Source organism: Ochotona princeps, chromosome 9 (assembly GCF_030435755.1).
Source record: "Ochotona princeps isolate mOchPri1 chromosome 9, mOchPri1.hap1, whole genome shotgun sequence".
Lineage (NCBI taxonomy): Eukaryota > Metazoa > Chordata > Mammalia > Lagomorpha > Ochotonidae > Ochotona > Ochotona princeps.
In genome coordinates this window covers 46553612-46571764 of record NC_080840.1, presented here as the reverse complement: position 1 = coordinate 46571764, position 18153 = coordinate 46553612, and the positions used below count along the sequence as shown (strand labels likewise).

The 18153-nt window shown below is 41.9% G+C and overlaps 1 protein-coding gene across 4 annotated transcripts in view; it reads left to right on the top strand.

The window, feature by feature from the left end:
• Positions 1–758: 758 nt before the first annotated feature.
• The window catches only part of TOX (thymocyte selection associated high mobility group box), a 316397-nt gene continuing 299002 nt past the window's right edge, over positions 759–18153 (top strand). The window contains exons 1-2 of one of the 4 annotated variants that reach the window (XM_058668651.1): positions 759–846; positions 1206–1341. In XM_058668651.1, the coding sequence (XP_058524634.1) occupies positions 1240–1341 (102 nt within the window). In that variant the 5' untranslated portion in view covers positions 759–846; positions 1206–1239. The other 3 variants (XM_058668652.1, XM_058668653.1, XM_004588004.3) reach the window with 3 other exon arrangements.

Sequence of the window (18153 nt, the reverse complement as noted above, 5' to 3'; positions counted from 1 at the left end):
TGGGACACCAATCGGTCGCACAGAGGTGCGTGGTGCAAGAGGGACAGAGTAACAGAAGCGGGGCGAATCCCACAGGCCGTCCGGTAGGTTGGGAGAACAACTCCTCACCCTCCGCTTGCCTGCGGTCCTCGGAGAGCTGGTTGCCCACTCACACCGCATACAGATGTCGCGCTCCCTGCGGGTTCTCTGCCCATCCCCAGAAGCGGTGCTGCGCAGAGAAGGCGCCTCCACCACGGGTCCGGAATATGGGGTGGGACGCAGGGACGTGGACTGGGATGCCATCCACTGGGTAGGGGGTGTAGAGGGGCACGGAGAAAAGAGGTGGAGTCGCCGCGGAGGGGGTGGAGGGCGGGGTGGGGCCGGCCGGGCCCGGGGGCGGGGCGGCGGGCTGTGCCAACAGCGCCCTCTCGCTGCGCCCTCCCCGCCGCGCCCGCAGGCAGCCCAGGGCTCTGGCTTCGCAAAGCCCCTTTGTGTGCATCGCACCGGCCCGGAGGAGCGAGGCTCCCGCACCGGGCAGGCTCCCCGGAGTCCCACCGCCCCTGCCTGGGCCGGGTCGAGCTCTCCACCTCCAGCCGCCGCCTCTTCCTCCACCTCCTCCTCCACTCTTCCCTCCTCCAGCCCCGACTCCGAGCCGCAGCCATTGGGCGGCCAACAGCCCGCGTCCCGCGCGCACCCCACCCCGCCCGACCTGGGGCTCTCGTCGCCCCCCTCCTGCCCTGTCCCTCTCTTGAGTTTCCCCCACCACCACCACCACCCCACCCCTCACCCCGTCTCCAATCCCGGGCCTCCAAGGTGGAGAAAATAAACTCAAAGCAGAACAACTCAGAGTCTCCAATAAAACGCCCAGTACCTAGAGCCCGCGCTCGTGGACCAGGCGGCACGGGGCGCGGGAGGCGGGGATGGGGGGGCGGGGGACAATGAGCGCATGAAGTTACCTGCCCGGCAGCGGCGGCGGGGCCGGGAGGCGGCGGAGCAGGCTGCGCGCTCGGCGCCGACGGGTGCGCGCCGCTGCTTGGGGGAGAGTTGAGCGCTTTTTCCCCCCTCTTTTTTTTCTTTTTTCTTTTTTTTTTTTTCTCCTCTTCTTCTTAAACAAACCACAAACGGATGTGAGGGAAGGAAGGTGTTTCTTTTACTCCTGAGCCCAGACACCTCTCTCTGTTCCGTCTAAGCTTGTTTTGCTGAACACTTTTTTTTTTTTCAAAAAGGAGAAGAAAAGGAGTTACTTGATGTAAGAGTGAAATGGACGTAAGATTTTATCCACCTCCAGCCCAGCCCGCAGCTGCGCCCGACGCGCCTTGTCTGGGACCTTCTCCCTGCCTGGACCCCTACTATTGCAACAAGGTGAACGCTCTGCTTTTGTTTCCACTGTGTCTGGCTGCTCGGTCCCGGGAGGGGGGCGGCCGGCTGGCTCAGTGAACGGGCCCGGTGCGGCGGACCGGGCCGGCGCGGCGGAGGCCGATCCGGGCGCGCTCGGCTCGCAGACCACTGCAGCCCTGCGTGCGCGTGGGGAGTAAATATTATGGAACAGATCTGAGGGTTTGGCAAACACTGCGGTGGTGCGGAAAGTGACACGATTTGCTCGGATTCTTTCCTTCCTGCTGTTCGCGACTTAGGATCCCAGTCTAGGTTTGATTTGGGAAGGTTATTTATTTAAATAAATAGCGGTAAGCCACGGAATGCTTTGGGGGTGTGTCTGGGGTCCCGGAACCGAGGCACAGTAAGAGAATTCTGTGTGCCTCCCAGTTCCCGCTCTGCCTCCTTCCCTGTGTAGCGCGAAGCTGGGGGCTCGTGGCACCGGTTTTCCTGCCCAGTGCGAGTTGCTTGGGAGCAGCTGGAGTCGGGGTGCCAGAACCTGAAAGGGTCCCAGCCTCCGCCCCCTCTCCCCCTGCGCTGTAAAGATCGCCCCCCGGAACTATTGCTTTCTCTGACCAGTTGGGCATCTGAGCCCCGAGTTGGGCCACCCGAAGCGTAGTTTGAGATCCCCGTTTGGACGTGCGCGTGGAAATTACAAGTTTGTTGCCACTTTGGCTAATGGGTCGTATTTAGGTTCAAAGTTCCAGCACCGAGTACAGGGCTGAAGAGGGATTCCAGGTTGCGCTGTACCCACGCGGTTCGCTGACTCCGGGCCTTAGGACGGCAGGGACCCTGGGGCAGGAAGATCGGCCGTGACCCGGTGGAGGAATGCCAGCCCTGGTTACTGCGGAGCCGGGACCGCGTCCGGCGTAGACAGTGAGAGGTTCCTTTTAACTTCCAGCCTGAAGAGTGAGGACACGAAGGTAGAGGCCCCTAAGGCAGCCCAGGGGCCACCGCTGTCCCAGCCTTGGGCTTGCTGGATGCGTCTAAGCGTCCTGCCAGGTCACCTTTGCTGCAGAGAACTGAGTACTCTGAAACGCGGCGGGACCGGCTAGGTGATGAACCCGCCAGATCCTCAGAACCCTGCAGGCACTTGCGGGTCGCTCCCTCTGTGAATCCCCCGGGGGTGGGGGGAATCATCGGGTCACCCCCTCCGAAGAGCTTTTTTCTTCTTTTTCCTTTTACGCGGTATGGAGGTATTTAGCTGGCTGCGTCTCCAGCACGCGACAGAGTCGCAGCTCCGAGTTTCGGTCACTCGGGACGCACTCGCGCGTGCACACACAGCGGTGAGTGTAGTGAACCCCACACAAACATCCACTCCGCGGGGAATCAGTCGTGTGCGACCCGCTGGAAAGGCTGTGCTGAGCGCTGGTGATGCTCAGGCGAGTTGGAAAGAAGGAGATCTCCTGCTAGGCAAGGCAGAAAGGCATTCATCACGGAGCAGTCTTCCGCGAGGGGCCAGTGGAAAGCTACCGGGGGACTTTGGCAAGCGCGGAGGAGTGTATGTGTTGAAGTTTCATTGTTTGCTGGTAGCAGTTCTTGCACTCTCCAATCTGTGTTGCTTCCACATACAAGGATTGAGTGTTTGTTCCCCTTTCCTCTGCTTGTCACAGGAATGCTATTACCACCACTATTACTAATAAAAAAAAATGTCAGCTCTGTCTTAAAGAGTAAAGGATACCAACAGTAGGTACCACAAGCAGACGATCAGAACCGTTTTGGCAATGAAACTGGACAAATCTTATTAAGTTTATCAGCGATGTTAAGCTCCAAACAGAAGCTAATGGGTTGGATACATGTTTCACTTGTCATTCTTGGGATTGTAGGGTCAGATCTAATTTAAAAGTTAAATGCTTTGGAAAATCAGGAATTACTTCAATATATTAAATCATTTTCCAATTAAGTGCTTTAAATAATGTTAGTGGGTTGTGCTGCGAATTGAATAAATTAATTTAGAAAGTCCTCAGAATTTCTTTACTATCTTATTGAAGTTCCTTTTAAGTCATCCCAAGTAGAAGAAGCAAACTGTTCTTTTTAAATGCAAATGAACCACCCTTTCTATAGACTAGTTGCAAGTCCTCTATTTAACTTACCCAGGGAATAATGGATTTTAAAAATGCAAAGTCATAAGACATGCTTCTAATAGTAGCAAAAGACTTTATGGAAATGTTTCTCCCGGGACCCCTTCTCTTGCCCAACCCTGTGTATAGCAGTCCATCAAATATATTTGTCACTGATCTCGGGTTACATTAAATGTTTCTGGGCCCCACAAAACTCAGACACTGACACTTGTGTCTTCTACACCAGCAGGATCAGCATGGGAAAAAAATCTCTGGCCTGTCCCACTGTTTTAGTTGCTTAGAGGGTAGTCAGCCAGCACTCATGTTCTTGTTGACACAAATGGTTTGGTAGGGAGAGAGAAGGAAGGGAGAAGTTTGGAAAAGATGTAGGAAGAAATCAAGACCTCCATTTAGTAAAAAGAAGTTCCCCCAAACTTCCCGGAAACAGAGGACTGCAGAGTGAGGCTTGGCTGCTTCAGAGGTGTGATGAGTATGTAGTTTATCACAAAGAGCAGTCACTTTGCCAGCCCATTTGTTTTACATGGGGTGATAAGATCGTAAGTTACTAATTATCTTTATTTTAGACCTGTCAACACTCTCCTAAAGTTGGTGGGCTCACTCCCAGTGGCACCAGTATCTTTCAATGTTTCAGTACCATGAGACTGTAACTATAGTTTCCCAGTGATATTTTTTTCAACGTCAGAGGAGATCCTAATTGAGAAAATGAATATCCTCTTTCTGCAGCTTTTCTAAACTAAAACGTGATTGTTTTGTTCTGCAGACACTTCCCAGCACTATAGCTCTGCAGATTGCCAAAACATTTCAGTTAATACACAACTGTGTTTTTGGAAGCAGCTTACTCTAACATTGTTCCTTTGTAAGCACATGTTACATTATGAACACACCACTAAGTAAACTGACCTCCATTTTTATGTAGCCCACTGTGGGAACAATGCAAATGATATTGGTTATGGCCACTGTGTGAGGCATCTCTTTTACAAATAGCCAGAACGGATGGCATGGTGGTGTATATAGGTCAGCCTTTGAAATAGCAGCGCAGCTTCCAGACTGGACAGAAACACACAGGCTGGAAGGAACAGTGTTCACTTCTTGGTTATGTTTCAGACACTGAAAGATGGGTATCCTAGTGGAGCCTCATCTAATTAGACTATTTTAAGTAACGTTGTGTCCCTTAATTGAACTGAATGTTACCAAAAGAAATTGGATTAAATGAGCTCACAATCGGAATTCAGGAGTAAAATAGAGTGGCATTTTTTTGTTCTGGTGGAAGATGTCAGATCGTCAGTTTAAATATATACCAACAGAGTAATAACAGCCCCTCGCAGCTTTGCACTGCAGCGTCATTTCTAAAGATTGTTTTCACTGACTTTATGCTAAAATAGGACAAAGATGTGGTACTCTTTCCTTTTTACGATGATGTGATGTGTTCAGTTCTTGCTCAGTATCTGCCCACATAAGGAGTAGTAATACAATTATGATATGACATGGCTAATGACAGGGACGCTGACCTTGGCTAGCAGTGGGAGGGGGAATAATGGGCTCTACTGTTCTCAGCAGTTGCTTTTGTGGAATCATGTCCTGAATCTTTAGAAACAACGGAGTCCAAAACACAAATCCATGCTTAAGACGAGTTATATACGGAGACAGGATAATGGGCATTTGGAATATTGGACTTTTGTCATTGAAATAAGGAAGGACACCATATATTTTCTTTCCTTATAAACACAGGAGGAGGGGCTCATTTGTAATCAGCTCTGTTTGAAAATGACAGCAAACATTGGACGTTTGATAACTTTAGAGAAAAGAAGGTTCATTATAGTGCCTGCAGACTCTCTTTTGAGCAGATTTGCTTTTTCGGAGTGCAATAATGTGGCAAAACTCATCACATCTCAAGTGCAGGACTTGCAAGCATATTAAAATGGAATCATTCATATTTTTGATTTATAAATGTAAGGAACAGGAAGAGAATGGGAGTAAGGGGTAGAGAGAAGGAGAGGAAGGGGCAAGTTATAAGCACTTTAGGACATCATGCTTGATTAGTTCTCTATGCACCTCCATAACTCTCTATAATTTCCAAGACTATGGGAAAATCATACTGTACATCATTTGTATAATTAAAACTCCCCTGAGTTTTATGGGTTGGCACCTCCTAGAGGCTTGAAGGCCTTAAACAAATTTATAGGCAGGGAAGAGCATAGCACCACCATATGTCTTGGCCACTAAATCAGGTATAATATGAAACCTCCACATGTAGCTGTCTTGACTTTGTGGGACATTTTGGTGTCACAAATTCTAGTCCTAAATGTTTATGCAAAAAAAAATACAGTTTTGAGCTTCGTGTGATCTGATGTTATTTTTAACATAGCATATGTATGTTTAGTGTTCTCAAAGTTTCTCGTGTATCTTAAAAATTGCCTAATGATGAATTTAAGAAGTTTGACATTTTGCTTAGTTAGAAAAACTTAACTAATAGTTAAATATAATTGAATGCTTGTTCTAGATTTGTTTTTTACATAATGAGGTTGCCAGAGGATCAAGAACAATAGAAAGCAATAAAACTAAAGAAGGCAGAACATTTTCAAGGTTAACAGTGGTCTCCAGAGTTCGCATCTGGTTCCCCATTGTTGGTTTTATTGTATGAGGCAAGTCTTAGTAATCATATTTGTGTGTATACCTGTGTGTGAGGTGGACTCAAAGAGAAGAATAACCTAAAAATTGGAGTGGAGCTGCTGGAATCTAGGACCTTGAATGATTTATTCTAGCACTCTGTAACCCTTTGCTAGGTCAATAAAAAATTTTGGAAAGACCCATGGGCTGCATCTCCAATTACTTATGACCTTCCAATCTCCTAATGAAGCCAGCTGAGCCTTCTGTGTGTTCGGGACTTCACACCTTCATGTCCCTTCACAATCAACTCCATTCTTCCTGGCCACGCTTACTCTTGCTACTCTCCTCCCCAATCAAACCCTAAGAAAACTAGGAGAACTGCACCTTCTGATCTGGGCTCTCCTTCCCTTGCACAGTCACATCTCTCACTGTTGTGCAGTAATCATCTTAATTATGTATTCCTGTCCCCTCTTTTTCCCGTCACCCGGACCTGGTTTGTTGGACTCTCCCAGCCCACAGGCCCATTTTCCCCTCCCGGGATCCTGGATGATGCTGTTACCCTTTCCTGCTTTTAGTATGTGAATGACTAACATAGAACCCCACAATACTAGATGAAGGAAACTTAGATGTATGGAAGATAGAATAAACACCATGGTCGAGATTTCCAAACCATGGTCCCTTCCCCAATTGCCCTACGTGATACAACGTGTTCAGAATTCAGGGATATGTCCCATAAACATAATGAACAATGTTTAGATTCCAAAATTGTATGACAATGAAATTGGGGTCCTTTATTGGCATACACTAAGCAAGATGGGTTATTACACTTATAGGAAGTTAACAGTCTGGCTTGCTTATGTATTCTCAGTTGAATAAACACCTGTGAGTGAAATTTGGAAGAGTTGGCCAAGCAGGCCAAGCAGAAAATACTAGACTTCTTGAAATCAGGTAACTTAGTGTCCTATACTTTATTATAGCTATCTAAATGTGAATCTGAAGATTGCTGGGAAATACTAAGAATGTTTAATATTATGCTCAAATGATAGGAAAACATAATTGTCTTCAGTTCATTACATGTTATTAACAATTACGTCTGATATTATTAGTTGTTGTTTTTGACAAAACTTATACTATAGGAGATCAGTGGCAGTGGTGTGGTATAGTACATAAAGCCTCTGCTTGCAGCACTGGTATCCTTATGAGCACAGTTCGAGTCCCAACTGCTCTACTTCCAATCCATCCCCCTGCTAACATGCCTAGAAAAGCAGCAGATGATGACTCAATTATGAGGACCTTTGTATGCACATACTTCAGAGAATTCAAAGCAGCTCACTGGCTCCTGGTTTCAGTCTAGCCCAAAACTGTCTATTGCTGCCACTTCGGGAGTGAACCAGCAGATAGATAGTCTCTTTTCTTCACTCTGCCTGTCCCTCTTGCTTTGTAACTTTAACTTTCAAACAAATAAAATAGATCTTTAAAAGGCCTTGCACTGTGTACATCCAAATGCAGACTCCTAGTATTTATACTTCCTGAAGGCAAGAAGATTGTAGTATGCCATAGTTATTAAATACAGTGGCCTGATGATCAACATTATAGCTCTGGCTTGCAGGAAGCTTCTACTGAAGCACTTAGGTGTTCAAATGCTTCCTTGTTTGTTTAAAATCTGTGTTTATGAGATGTTAATTTTGTCCACTTTAAAGATGCTATATATTTTTTTCAGTTACTTCCACTTTGGAGCTGTAGATATATTTTTCTCTTAAATTTATTTAGAAGCGGGCCCGGCAGCATGGCCTAGCGGCTAAGGCCCTCACCTTGAACGCGCCCGGGATCCCATATGGGCGCCGGTTCTAATCCCGGCAGCTCCCTACTTCCCATCCAGCTCCCTGCTTGTGGCCTGGGAAAGCAGTCGAGGATGACCCAAAGCTTTGGGACCCTGCACCCACGTGGGAGACCCGGAAGAGGTTCCTGGTTCCCGGCTTCGGATCGGCGTGCCCCGGCCTGTAGCGGCTCACTTGGGGAGTGAAACATCGGATGGAAGATCTTCCTCTCTGTCTCTCCTCCTCTCCGTATATCCGGCTTTCCAATAATAATAAATCTTTAACAAAATTTATTTATGTATTATTTATCTATGTATTTAAAAGACGGAGAGGAAGAGAGAGAGAGAGAGAGTCTTATCTGCATGTCTACTCCCTGGATAGGCGCATCTGCCAGGCCGAAGCCGGCATCTGTTAACTCAATGTGAATCTCCCATATTGGGGCAGAGACCCAACTACTTGAGCCAGCACCTGCTGCCTCCCTGAGTGGTTTTAGTGGGAAGCTAGAATTAGGAGCAGAGCCGGGACTCGAACTTAGGAAGTCTGATATGGAATGTAGTGTCACAAGTTGCATCTTAACTGCAATGGCAAATGCTTGCCTCAATGTGTTCTCATCAGAATATATATATATATATATATATATATATATATATATATATACACACACACACACACACACACACACACACACACACACTTTTCTGGATCAATAATCTGTGGTCCCTCTTGGTTGATGCTAAAATATGTTAAAGAGACTGCTAGGAAACCCAAATTCTGAGCTAATGCAGCTTACATATACCCTAATGAATTTGAAAAATTTGGTATTAAGGCATGCATGCCAAATTTCATCCTGAAGAGTGATTTCTCATTAAAAACAGTTGAGTTATAAACTGCTTAGAAATGTGGTTTATAATGGAAGTGCCAACAGACTGTTAATTATAGCAGTTCCTCCATAATACTCTGAGACAAGGAATTCACATTAACCTGAATGAGCTTTTCCTGGTTATAACATATTTCTCCCTATAGCATTCATTTTGAAAATGGGAACATTACATTGCTTTGAGCTTGGCTGTTGATGGTGCAATAGAGAAGATGAGAGAGAGGGCAGTGCCAGAAAACTCCTGCTTTCTAGTAAAAGTAAAAATCTGTTTAGTTTGACCTAGTGTGAGTTTGTCTTTCTTGATGGAACTGTTTGAAGTTGACTTGCAAAGCTATTTTTACAGTTCCATGTCACTCATAAAAAAAATTACTGTTAATATATTTTTTGCGCAAGAGGTCATGGAGCCAAATTCATTATTAATGCTTTTTGTTTGTCCTTTTTTTATTTTACTTGATCATATCAAATGATTCTTCTTTCATCAAGAATATTCATTATTTTTCACACTTGTGTTATGTTCTTTTACAAAACAGTCAAGAAAAGACTGCTAATTAAATGAAGGTCATAGTGGTTTGATAAGAAACCTTGTGAGTGGATAGTAAAATATTATGTATTTTGAGTCACTATAGGGACTTACGAATTACTTATATTTGACTCACAGGAGTAGAAATATTAGCTTTTGCATAAGATACCTTTTGATTAAAGTCTTGGATAGCACACTCAGGGAGTTACCTGGCCAGAGAGATCATGTGTATGTGTGTGCATTTGTGTGTCAGTATGGATTTGGATATGTGTATGGTGTTCTTATATTTCTCAATATATTCTGCCTATATATCTGGCCATAAGTATCTGAGAATTTACCTTATTGTCACAAGCCATCGAAGTGTACCACAGCACAGGAAATCATGGCAACCAGGGATGTGTGGTTATCATACTCAATTAAGCAGTGGAGTCCTGTTTCACTGGAAATGATGCCTTACAGGATGTAGGGGCCTTAATTGGACATGTTTTAACCTAAAGAACTAGGTCATTTCGAGGAAAAGCATAGGCCTTTCTCAAGAATAGACTCATTTCTGTTGAAGATTGAAGATAAAACCCCAGGGCCCTTCAATCTGTGTTGACTTCTTCCCTTGGCTAAGTAAACCTTACCAGGGGAGGATGTGATTCCCTGCCCCCCTATTTCCCACATTTTGAGAAAATCCAGTGTTGTTTTGGTTCTGATCAAAGTTCTGGCACTCAATCCTTTCACGCACCGTGTCCCCATCTTCCATGGATCCAGTAGAGAATAGCATTTATATATATAAATGCTATTTATATATCAAGGAAGCCTTATGAGAATTAAGGAGTCAACAGAGGTAAATTATTTTGAAATTTTGTGGTGAAAGGGGTTCAACAATTCAAAGAATGGTAGATCTTAGCAAAAGCTTGTACTCTCAGTTCATTTCTTCTGTTTCTGCTAACCTACTAGAATAAAAGTCTTTTTGAAAGTGGGAGACTAGTGATTCTTCCGGGAGAAGAGTGAAAGAGATAACCTTTGCAGAGGGTCAAAGGTGAATTTGGGAAAATGGGGGATGTGTGGATACCTTGTGTAATCTGTCTCTCTTTCATATATTGATAATCCCCCCAGGAGGCCTCATTTTCTGCTCTACCCTGAGACTTCATGCATGTAAGGAGAGATGCTGGTGTTGGGGGCTGTTGCACTGTAAGAAGATAAGATAAAAGTTAAGGCAAAGTGTTCAAAGGAGCAATGCCCCTGTGCTTTCTCACTTGGGGACACAAAGTTGCCTGTCTATGCCTTCTTTGCATGATTAATGAATGCATGGGCCAATGGGGTTTTTAGATAATCCAGACACACGGAAGGAGTATCTGTGTGCTGCCTGAGTTTCTTGTCCTTTAACTCGATGAAATGGTTAATTTACAATACGATTGTTGAACGTTGTATGCATTGGCATCTGCATACCATTGTAAAATCAGTGCTTTCTTTCTATGCCAATACATCTCAGCCTAAAATGCCAGTAACAATTATATAAAGAGAAATGCTAATAATAAAGAGGAAGGATAACCTTTTAACAAAAAGTATATTTTATCATTTGGCAGATGCAGTCATGAGCATTAATCATAGAAACTTGCAGATAGTAGAAGCTTAATATCAAAGCTAATGATTTATTTTATGTTAATGACTTTCTGCTGGGGCATAAAAGACTGTTCATAATGGACTCTCAGAGCCACGTTCAGTTACTAAGGCTAATGGGATAATCTTTCCTCTCCCAAAATTAAGCTTTTTGAAATAAATTATGCTGTTATTTTTCAAGGTAACTCTCGAAAATGTACTGCAAAACTAATCTTTTAAGAACTGCTTAAAGAAATAAAAAGGAAGAAAAATCCCCAAGCAGATTTTCTAGCTCATGAGCAGTTTTACTTCATTAAGGAGAAAAAGTTTGCATGTATGCTAATGTCCCTGAACTTGTAATGCTGCATAATTTTCGAGTCAGACTTCTGTGACACAATCTGCCTTTGGAGATTCAGCTGCTGTAAGTGCTTCTCCCAGTAGCACATGCTTCCGTGGTGGATTACCAGCCAGTAGTGAGTGGAGTGGTAGTAAAACATTTGGGTTTTTACTGGGAAGTTTTAAAAAATCATGTTTACAATTAGTTATAACCAACATTATATTTCAGTAAGAGATAATTTGCCTACTAAAGTTCACATAATGTGCTAATCATGTCTAGTGGTTAATAAAGGCCTCCTACCTCACTCCCCTGATGGCTATAAAAGGCTATTATATTCATGGCAGCAGTGCAGGTACAGCTGCTGTGTGTTAATAATGCATCATTGTCCCACTAATCAACACAGCAAAGGTCAGCACCTCCAAGCACCTCAACCACCTATTCTGTTTCCAAAATATTTATTAACACCTTAAAAACATGTCTGTTCATTTTCTTTAGCTTCCAGTCCGTTAATTCCACTCCAAGCTACTTGTGTGATAAAGGTGTTATAACCTAAGCTGGGTCATAGGAGAGATTAATATACATTCATACTAATCTCCGATAAACATGTTTCCATTTCCACAGTCATTGACTGAATTAGTGTCAGACTGTTACAACCCTGAGCCCCTTCATAATTAAGTAGGTGTGCACCAAAGTGAGAGTGTTTTCAGATTCTACATGTTAGCTAAGGAAGTATTTAGAAGAAAAACAACTTTTCAGTAACCGGAGTAGTTCAAAGTGAACAGAAAGAATCAGGACATGGGAAGGGATATTTAAAATCTAAACAAGAGTTCATCAGTGTGAGTTTAGAGACTTGATGCAGTGGTGAAACATTATTTTCTTAATTGTTATTTTGGCATAGCAAAGCAATAAGAGTAAAAGCTTCTTAAGCCATATTTTCTACACACAAAGAACATATTCATGTGGGATTTCCATTTTGCTGGAAAATTGTGGAAATCAATAAGCCAGCACTTATCTGCATCAAAGTTAGGAAGACAACAGTTTCTAGGCAGAGTGATAGTGTGGTCGTCTGAGGAACATTGGTTAGTGTTTTAGGTAATCCTTGCTTTTGTGTCCTCAGAGAGAAGCCCAAATGTTAAAGTGAACAAGGTCTCGTTTTGCTCATCATGTATTACAGTTTTCTGTTTTCTTTTACTCAATTTGATAACCTGGGGTGGTGTTTTTTTTTTTTTTTTTTCCTTTATCATTTGGGAAGCCTAAATGTTTTAAGAGAATAATAAGAAATGAAACTCCACTGTGTTCCCGTCATCAAGAGAAATGCAAAAGGCGAACTAGTGGGAGGAGTTTCTATTTGTGCAGCACATAATGTACAATGGTGCATTTGTCATGCTTTAAATATATAATGCCTACAATAAAATATGTACAGGCGCAGTTGTGATCTATGCAGTCCCTGGCATCAGTGCCATTGTTTGTAGTCTCTACGGTTGTCATACATTGTTCTTTGCACATCATACCATTACAGCAGAATTTGACACAATTTCTAGCTTTCAGCCCTGCACCATTTTCATTGCACAATATACATGAGTTTGACAGGGTGTGTTGAGGACAACTCTGGCAAGCAATTGATATTTTGAAGTGGCAAGCGTTTCAGCAGCTGCCTGCTTGTGAAAAACGAATGATAAGATATACTGTATTGTTCGTTGCAGGGAAAGCATTAAGGTTTAAGCTCTGTAAAAATGTACACATTATTCGTCAGTGGTGAAGCAAGTCTTTTATGTTTTTTAGAGCTTAGCTCTCTGGCTGATGTGAACTACAATGACATTGGTCAGCAAATGAATAGGAGTACTTTGAATTTGAACTGCTGCCAATTTTGCACCAACAAAAGAACTGACAAAAGCAAGATTTTATGTGAAATGCAAAGTACACGCAATGTTTTTTAGAGGGGAGGAAGGGAAGGAGAAAGAAAAGAAACTGCCATGAGAGAATACACTTTAATACACACTTATAAGGATAACAAACAGTTAAAACATATCTATTTTTCATGGCTCATCAGCTCCAACCTAAGCTGTTTTATCTAATGTGCTTTAAAAACCTGTTGTATACACATAGGCTTTCAGAATATGTTCATATGGAATTCGGAATGTTTCTCTAAACATCGCACTGTGCCCTGAAGGCCTGTTGGCAGACTATCAGAGTCCCCCACTGCTGGAGTCCCCAACTCTCTCTCTCTATCTGGTAGTGGGAAATTGTAGTTTAATCAGTTATGGCACTTGCAGTGTGTAACGTTCATTAGCAAGGCAATTTGTCATGACTGTTAATGGTCAGGGTGCATCTGCTCTCTCGGTTACAGAGCAGGCTAAGTAAGAAGACAAATATTTCAATATCTGATAGTATTAACTTGTTTCAAATTTGTAATCCAAGGTTAGTTGCTCCAAACAGACACAGCAGCAGATGAACAGCATTCTGTATTCAATTTTCCTGGGCCCTGGTTTTATGGATTTATGGCTTTCAAGCACACTAATATGCTCTTATGAAGGGCACAGTCTTTGATTAGACGTTTTACAGAAACTAAGTTATGAGCAGAGTACCTTCTGGGTTCATCTAGAAAGACTTTATGTGCATAGTATTTTCTGTAGAGTGCCATAAATTGAAAGGTTTGATGCATGCAGTATTTCTAGCATGCTGCATATTCGTTTTGTGATGAAAACAGTTCTTCTCTCATTGGTTTATAAACTGGTCACTTTTCAAATGAGCTTAGAGTCCAGATCTATTTTAAAAGTTGGAAAATTCCAGTAAAAACTTTAGAGTGAATTAGACATGTCAGGTTTCTCCCCAAGCAGACTGCTTTATAAGATTATTGTTCATTGTTCTAAACAGGAAAAAGTTGAAAAGATTCCTCCCAGCCCTTGTTTGAAAAGGTTTAGAATTTTTTACATATCTCATATTTTCTAGGTATGACATCACATATCTCACCATAGAAAAATCTTTTTGACACTTTTTCATTTTTGATGAAAGACCTTAAACTTCAGAGCATAATGATTTCTTAGAAACTGAACCCAATCTTGGTTTAAAAAAAAAATCATTCTTGCTAGTAACAAAAGCTGTTACTGTTTAAGTTCCTGTTGAGCGGTTAGTTGGTACGCTTCACTGAATGTTGTCAAAAAGGCTTTTCTCGTGATTGACAACCCGGCAGGAATGTGAATGGAGATTTTAATTGCGTATCATGTGTGCATATCAGAGTGAGTGAATTCATGACTCTGCTTAGCTCCATATCTGTGCAGGTCAGCCGTGCCAAAAAATGCTCTTTTATGTGCAATTTTTCCAAAAGGAGAAAGGTGTGTGTACTGAAGTCATTTTTTATTCATTTCTGAAGTGAAACACTTGTGTTCCCTTAGACTCAGGGTTTGAAAGTAGAACAAAAATCCATTTTGAGATTTCTTTCTTTTACTCTCTGCACGCACAGTATACTTGGATGATGTAAATTCTTTTCAGTTACAAGTTGGGAAAATGATGTCAGAACATATTTTTCTAATGACACTTGCGAAAGGAAATGTGTTTATCTTCCTTTTTTTTTTCCCTAATGAGTACTTTGAATAGTGATTTAAAAATGCAAGCTAGAGAAAAAAATATTGAGGTCAATTGCCTTTGTATAGCTTGCAATCTTTAGGAAAGACTGGCATCTGGGCAAGAGAGGATATGCTATGACAGGAGATCTGTGGAATTGTATTTGAGTTTTGGTAAAGCTAATCAGGACACACTGTATTTTCCTTTTAGTGTAAAATGACGTTAATAAATACACAAATGCTTAGTGCTTGGAAAAATGACTTCTCAGTTAATAACATAAAGGTCAAAGATTCTTTTTTTGCTGTCATTTCTTGGCCAAGATATCATGGTGGTGATGGCCCGTGTGTCGTATTGAGGTGTCTGAAACGCAGTCAATAGCTGAACAATTGGAAAATGAAGTAGAACTTTCTTAAGATAATGTTGGCCACAGTAGCCCTAGCCTGATCAGGAACATATTCCTGTAAGAACAGAAATAAACATTATATTAAATATGTATCCTGGTGGTTTGCAAATTTGGCACATAGCTATTTCTGTATGTCATTTTGAACAGGTAAGGAAAAATTAGTGCCTGGATTATTCTAAATATAGCCATAATAATAATTGAGGTTATGGAGAAGGGATGGTGACTTAATGGCTTTAGGTGATCCCATGGGAACTTGACTTTGTTCTGGGCACTAATATGTTATCTCAACAGATTTTAGAGCATGCCAATTTGCAGGTTGGTGATTCCCCCTCATTATGATGAGCAATACAGGGTGATTGCTATATGAAAGTACTACTGTACCTTTAAAAAGCTAAAAAAGAAAAATCCATTTTATTTTAAAAATTCAGCTTTATGTATGGGTGACATTTTTCTAATGTTATGGAAGACTATTTTGTACTTTATACTGAGAGCTCAGGCAAGGAAAAATCTATTTACAAAATGAAAAAAGTGCTCAGCTGAATGCATTTCACTTTAAAAAATGATATTCTGGTAATGAACTTCATCAAGCAGAGAACATTTCAGTAAAAGTATTAAAATAGTTCTTATTTCAGTTGCTTCACTTAAGGCTGTGTCACTGTTTCCATTATAACTTCTTATTTTCAGGTAACTCTAGTGCAGTCCTCATACAAATATTTGCCCAGGGATGAAAATGAGAATATTTTAGCTTAACAAGTAGACTTTTAAAAACTGGAAAGCACTTGTTAAGAAGCATTGAGCTTATTAATAAAGCACATTTATTTCATTTTTAGAACTCAAAAGGCATTTACTGCATACCAGCTGGGTGCGGAACCTGATTCTGAGTGTTAAGAGGGGCAGAGAGAGGAACAGAAATGAGTAAGACCTGGACCCTGACTCTACATGGCTAATCAAGAGAGGAACACACAGAGTCACCGTGCAGCTGTGTCATTATTGCTAGGATATGCAATCCAGCCAGTGTGCTGGGAGTACAGTAGGAGAAGGAATGGGAAGAAGCTAGAGGAATCTCCATTGCTTCTTAAAGTAAATGGCATTTCACTTGACCTCATAAGTGGACAATAAGGAAAGGGAATATTACTCTTAGGTTCTTGAATTTTCTTTTTTACCTTCCCACTTCTTTTTCAAAATAACGTGAGGCAACACAAAATAAGAAGCACATATATGTGAGTACTTTAGAAAGATTGTGATAAAAATGGCATTAAGAGGCATGTTCCTTTTGGTCAAAAATGGTAACATGTATCCTTACAGGATTTTGAAAAAGTTCATGGAATTGTCTAGTAGGACAAATGAGGCATGAATTCTGTATTCATGTGGAATGTGATAGCCAGTGAGGACCACAGCACACTTTTTTGGCATACCTATTAATTGAGCACACTTTTTTTGGCATACCTATTAATTGAGCTATTATTAAACATTTTAAGTTAGGCTCTTGCCCCTGCCCTCTCGCCTTCCAGTTGGAGCTAAACTGCAAATACAGTGAGTAACCAAATTCTCATTCTCTGCACCACATGTCAATACTGATTCTTCATGAGTAAAAAGTTCTCTCCAGTGACAGCAAAAAGATTTTAGTGAAAGGCTGCAAAAAGCAGGAAATGAAGAACTAAGTGAAGGTGTGTCATCACATGCCTGCTGTCTGAGCAGGAACCTGCTGTGGTGGTGAAGGCAAGGGAGAAGGCCTCCCGGGAAGAACTAGTGTAGGGAGAATCAGGAACAGTTCAGGGACGAGAGGAATGGAAAGATCAAGCCCGCGTTTAGGGCAATCACTTGTCATAATACAGAATGGGCTGGAGGAAGTTCGAGTGGAATTCAAGCTGCGATTGTTAGCCAGTGGATTAAATGTTCATTCCCAATGAGAATTTGCCAGAGAGGACATTCATGGTGGTGGTCACATGTTAAAATGAACAATTGAGTATGGATTCTTTTTCCAGTGACTTTTAATTACAGATGAATTATAATCTACTTTCACCAAAAGGTTGAGTTATGTCAAAATCTAATTTCATAAAGCATGCCATAGTATTATAACGTACATGTGGATTATTTCTTTCATGGATAAGGCAGTCATTAGCATCCATAGGAATGCTTTGTGTGTAGTATTAGAAGTACACTTGTTGAGTTAACATCTGTTATAATTTGATGCAATATTTACTGAAGCCAATAGTAATTGCTTTCCTGAAATTTCTTGCTCAGTGATAGATATGTATAGCATTAGCAAATTTGTGAAACCTAGTCAACCTTTTGTATCTGTGAGTTACTAGCCAGAGAAAATGTGTTTTGGGTCTTACGTTGGCTGAAATTCCAAATACCAAAACAGGGAACCCAGAGCATTTGTTTAAGGTTCTTGAGCATCCTAGGATGTTTTTATCTCTGAGCAGCTGGAGCCATTTCCCTGGAGATACTGAAAGTGCAGGCATATTCAGAGGTCTCTATCAGAACTTTTCTACATTATCTGTAATCTCTCAAGAGGTCACATAGCAATATTCTCAAAGTTTTCCACAAAAATTCCCTAATGAATAACAGGGACTTTTTTTACCTCAGAAGTTTTCCGGGGGGGAACTGAGATGCCTCTGCAATCTATAGAAGTTCACATATATTAACATTTCATCTTTAAGAAATACGTAGATTCTGCATTCTGTGGCAAAACACACCCATGTGTATTTTACTGTAAATATGATAGTCTAAATCACAGCTGAGTCAACTCTGTATCCGGGAAGAGAGATCATGATGTTCTGTAGTTCCACTATCTTGCTATGATCTTCTTGGTACCTAGCGGGGAGTTTGAGATTCTGGAAATTACATAGTAGTCTTTGTAATTATTGAAAGTTAGATTGGAGACCTCGAAGGAATTCTTCTGCTAGGGTGTTTCTTCCATAGAGAATGGAATGTTTTGTTCAATCTAAGTCTTTCCCTTTTGATAAAGAATCTAAGGAAGGTACTTGGTGTTAGTCTAAACTGA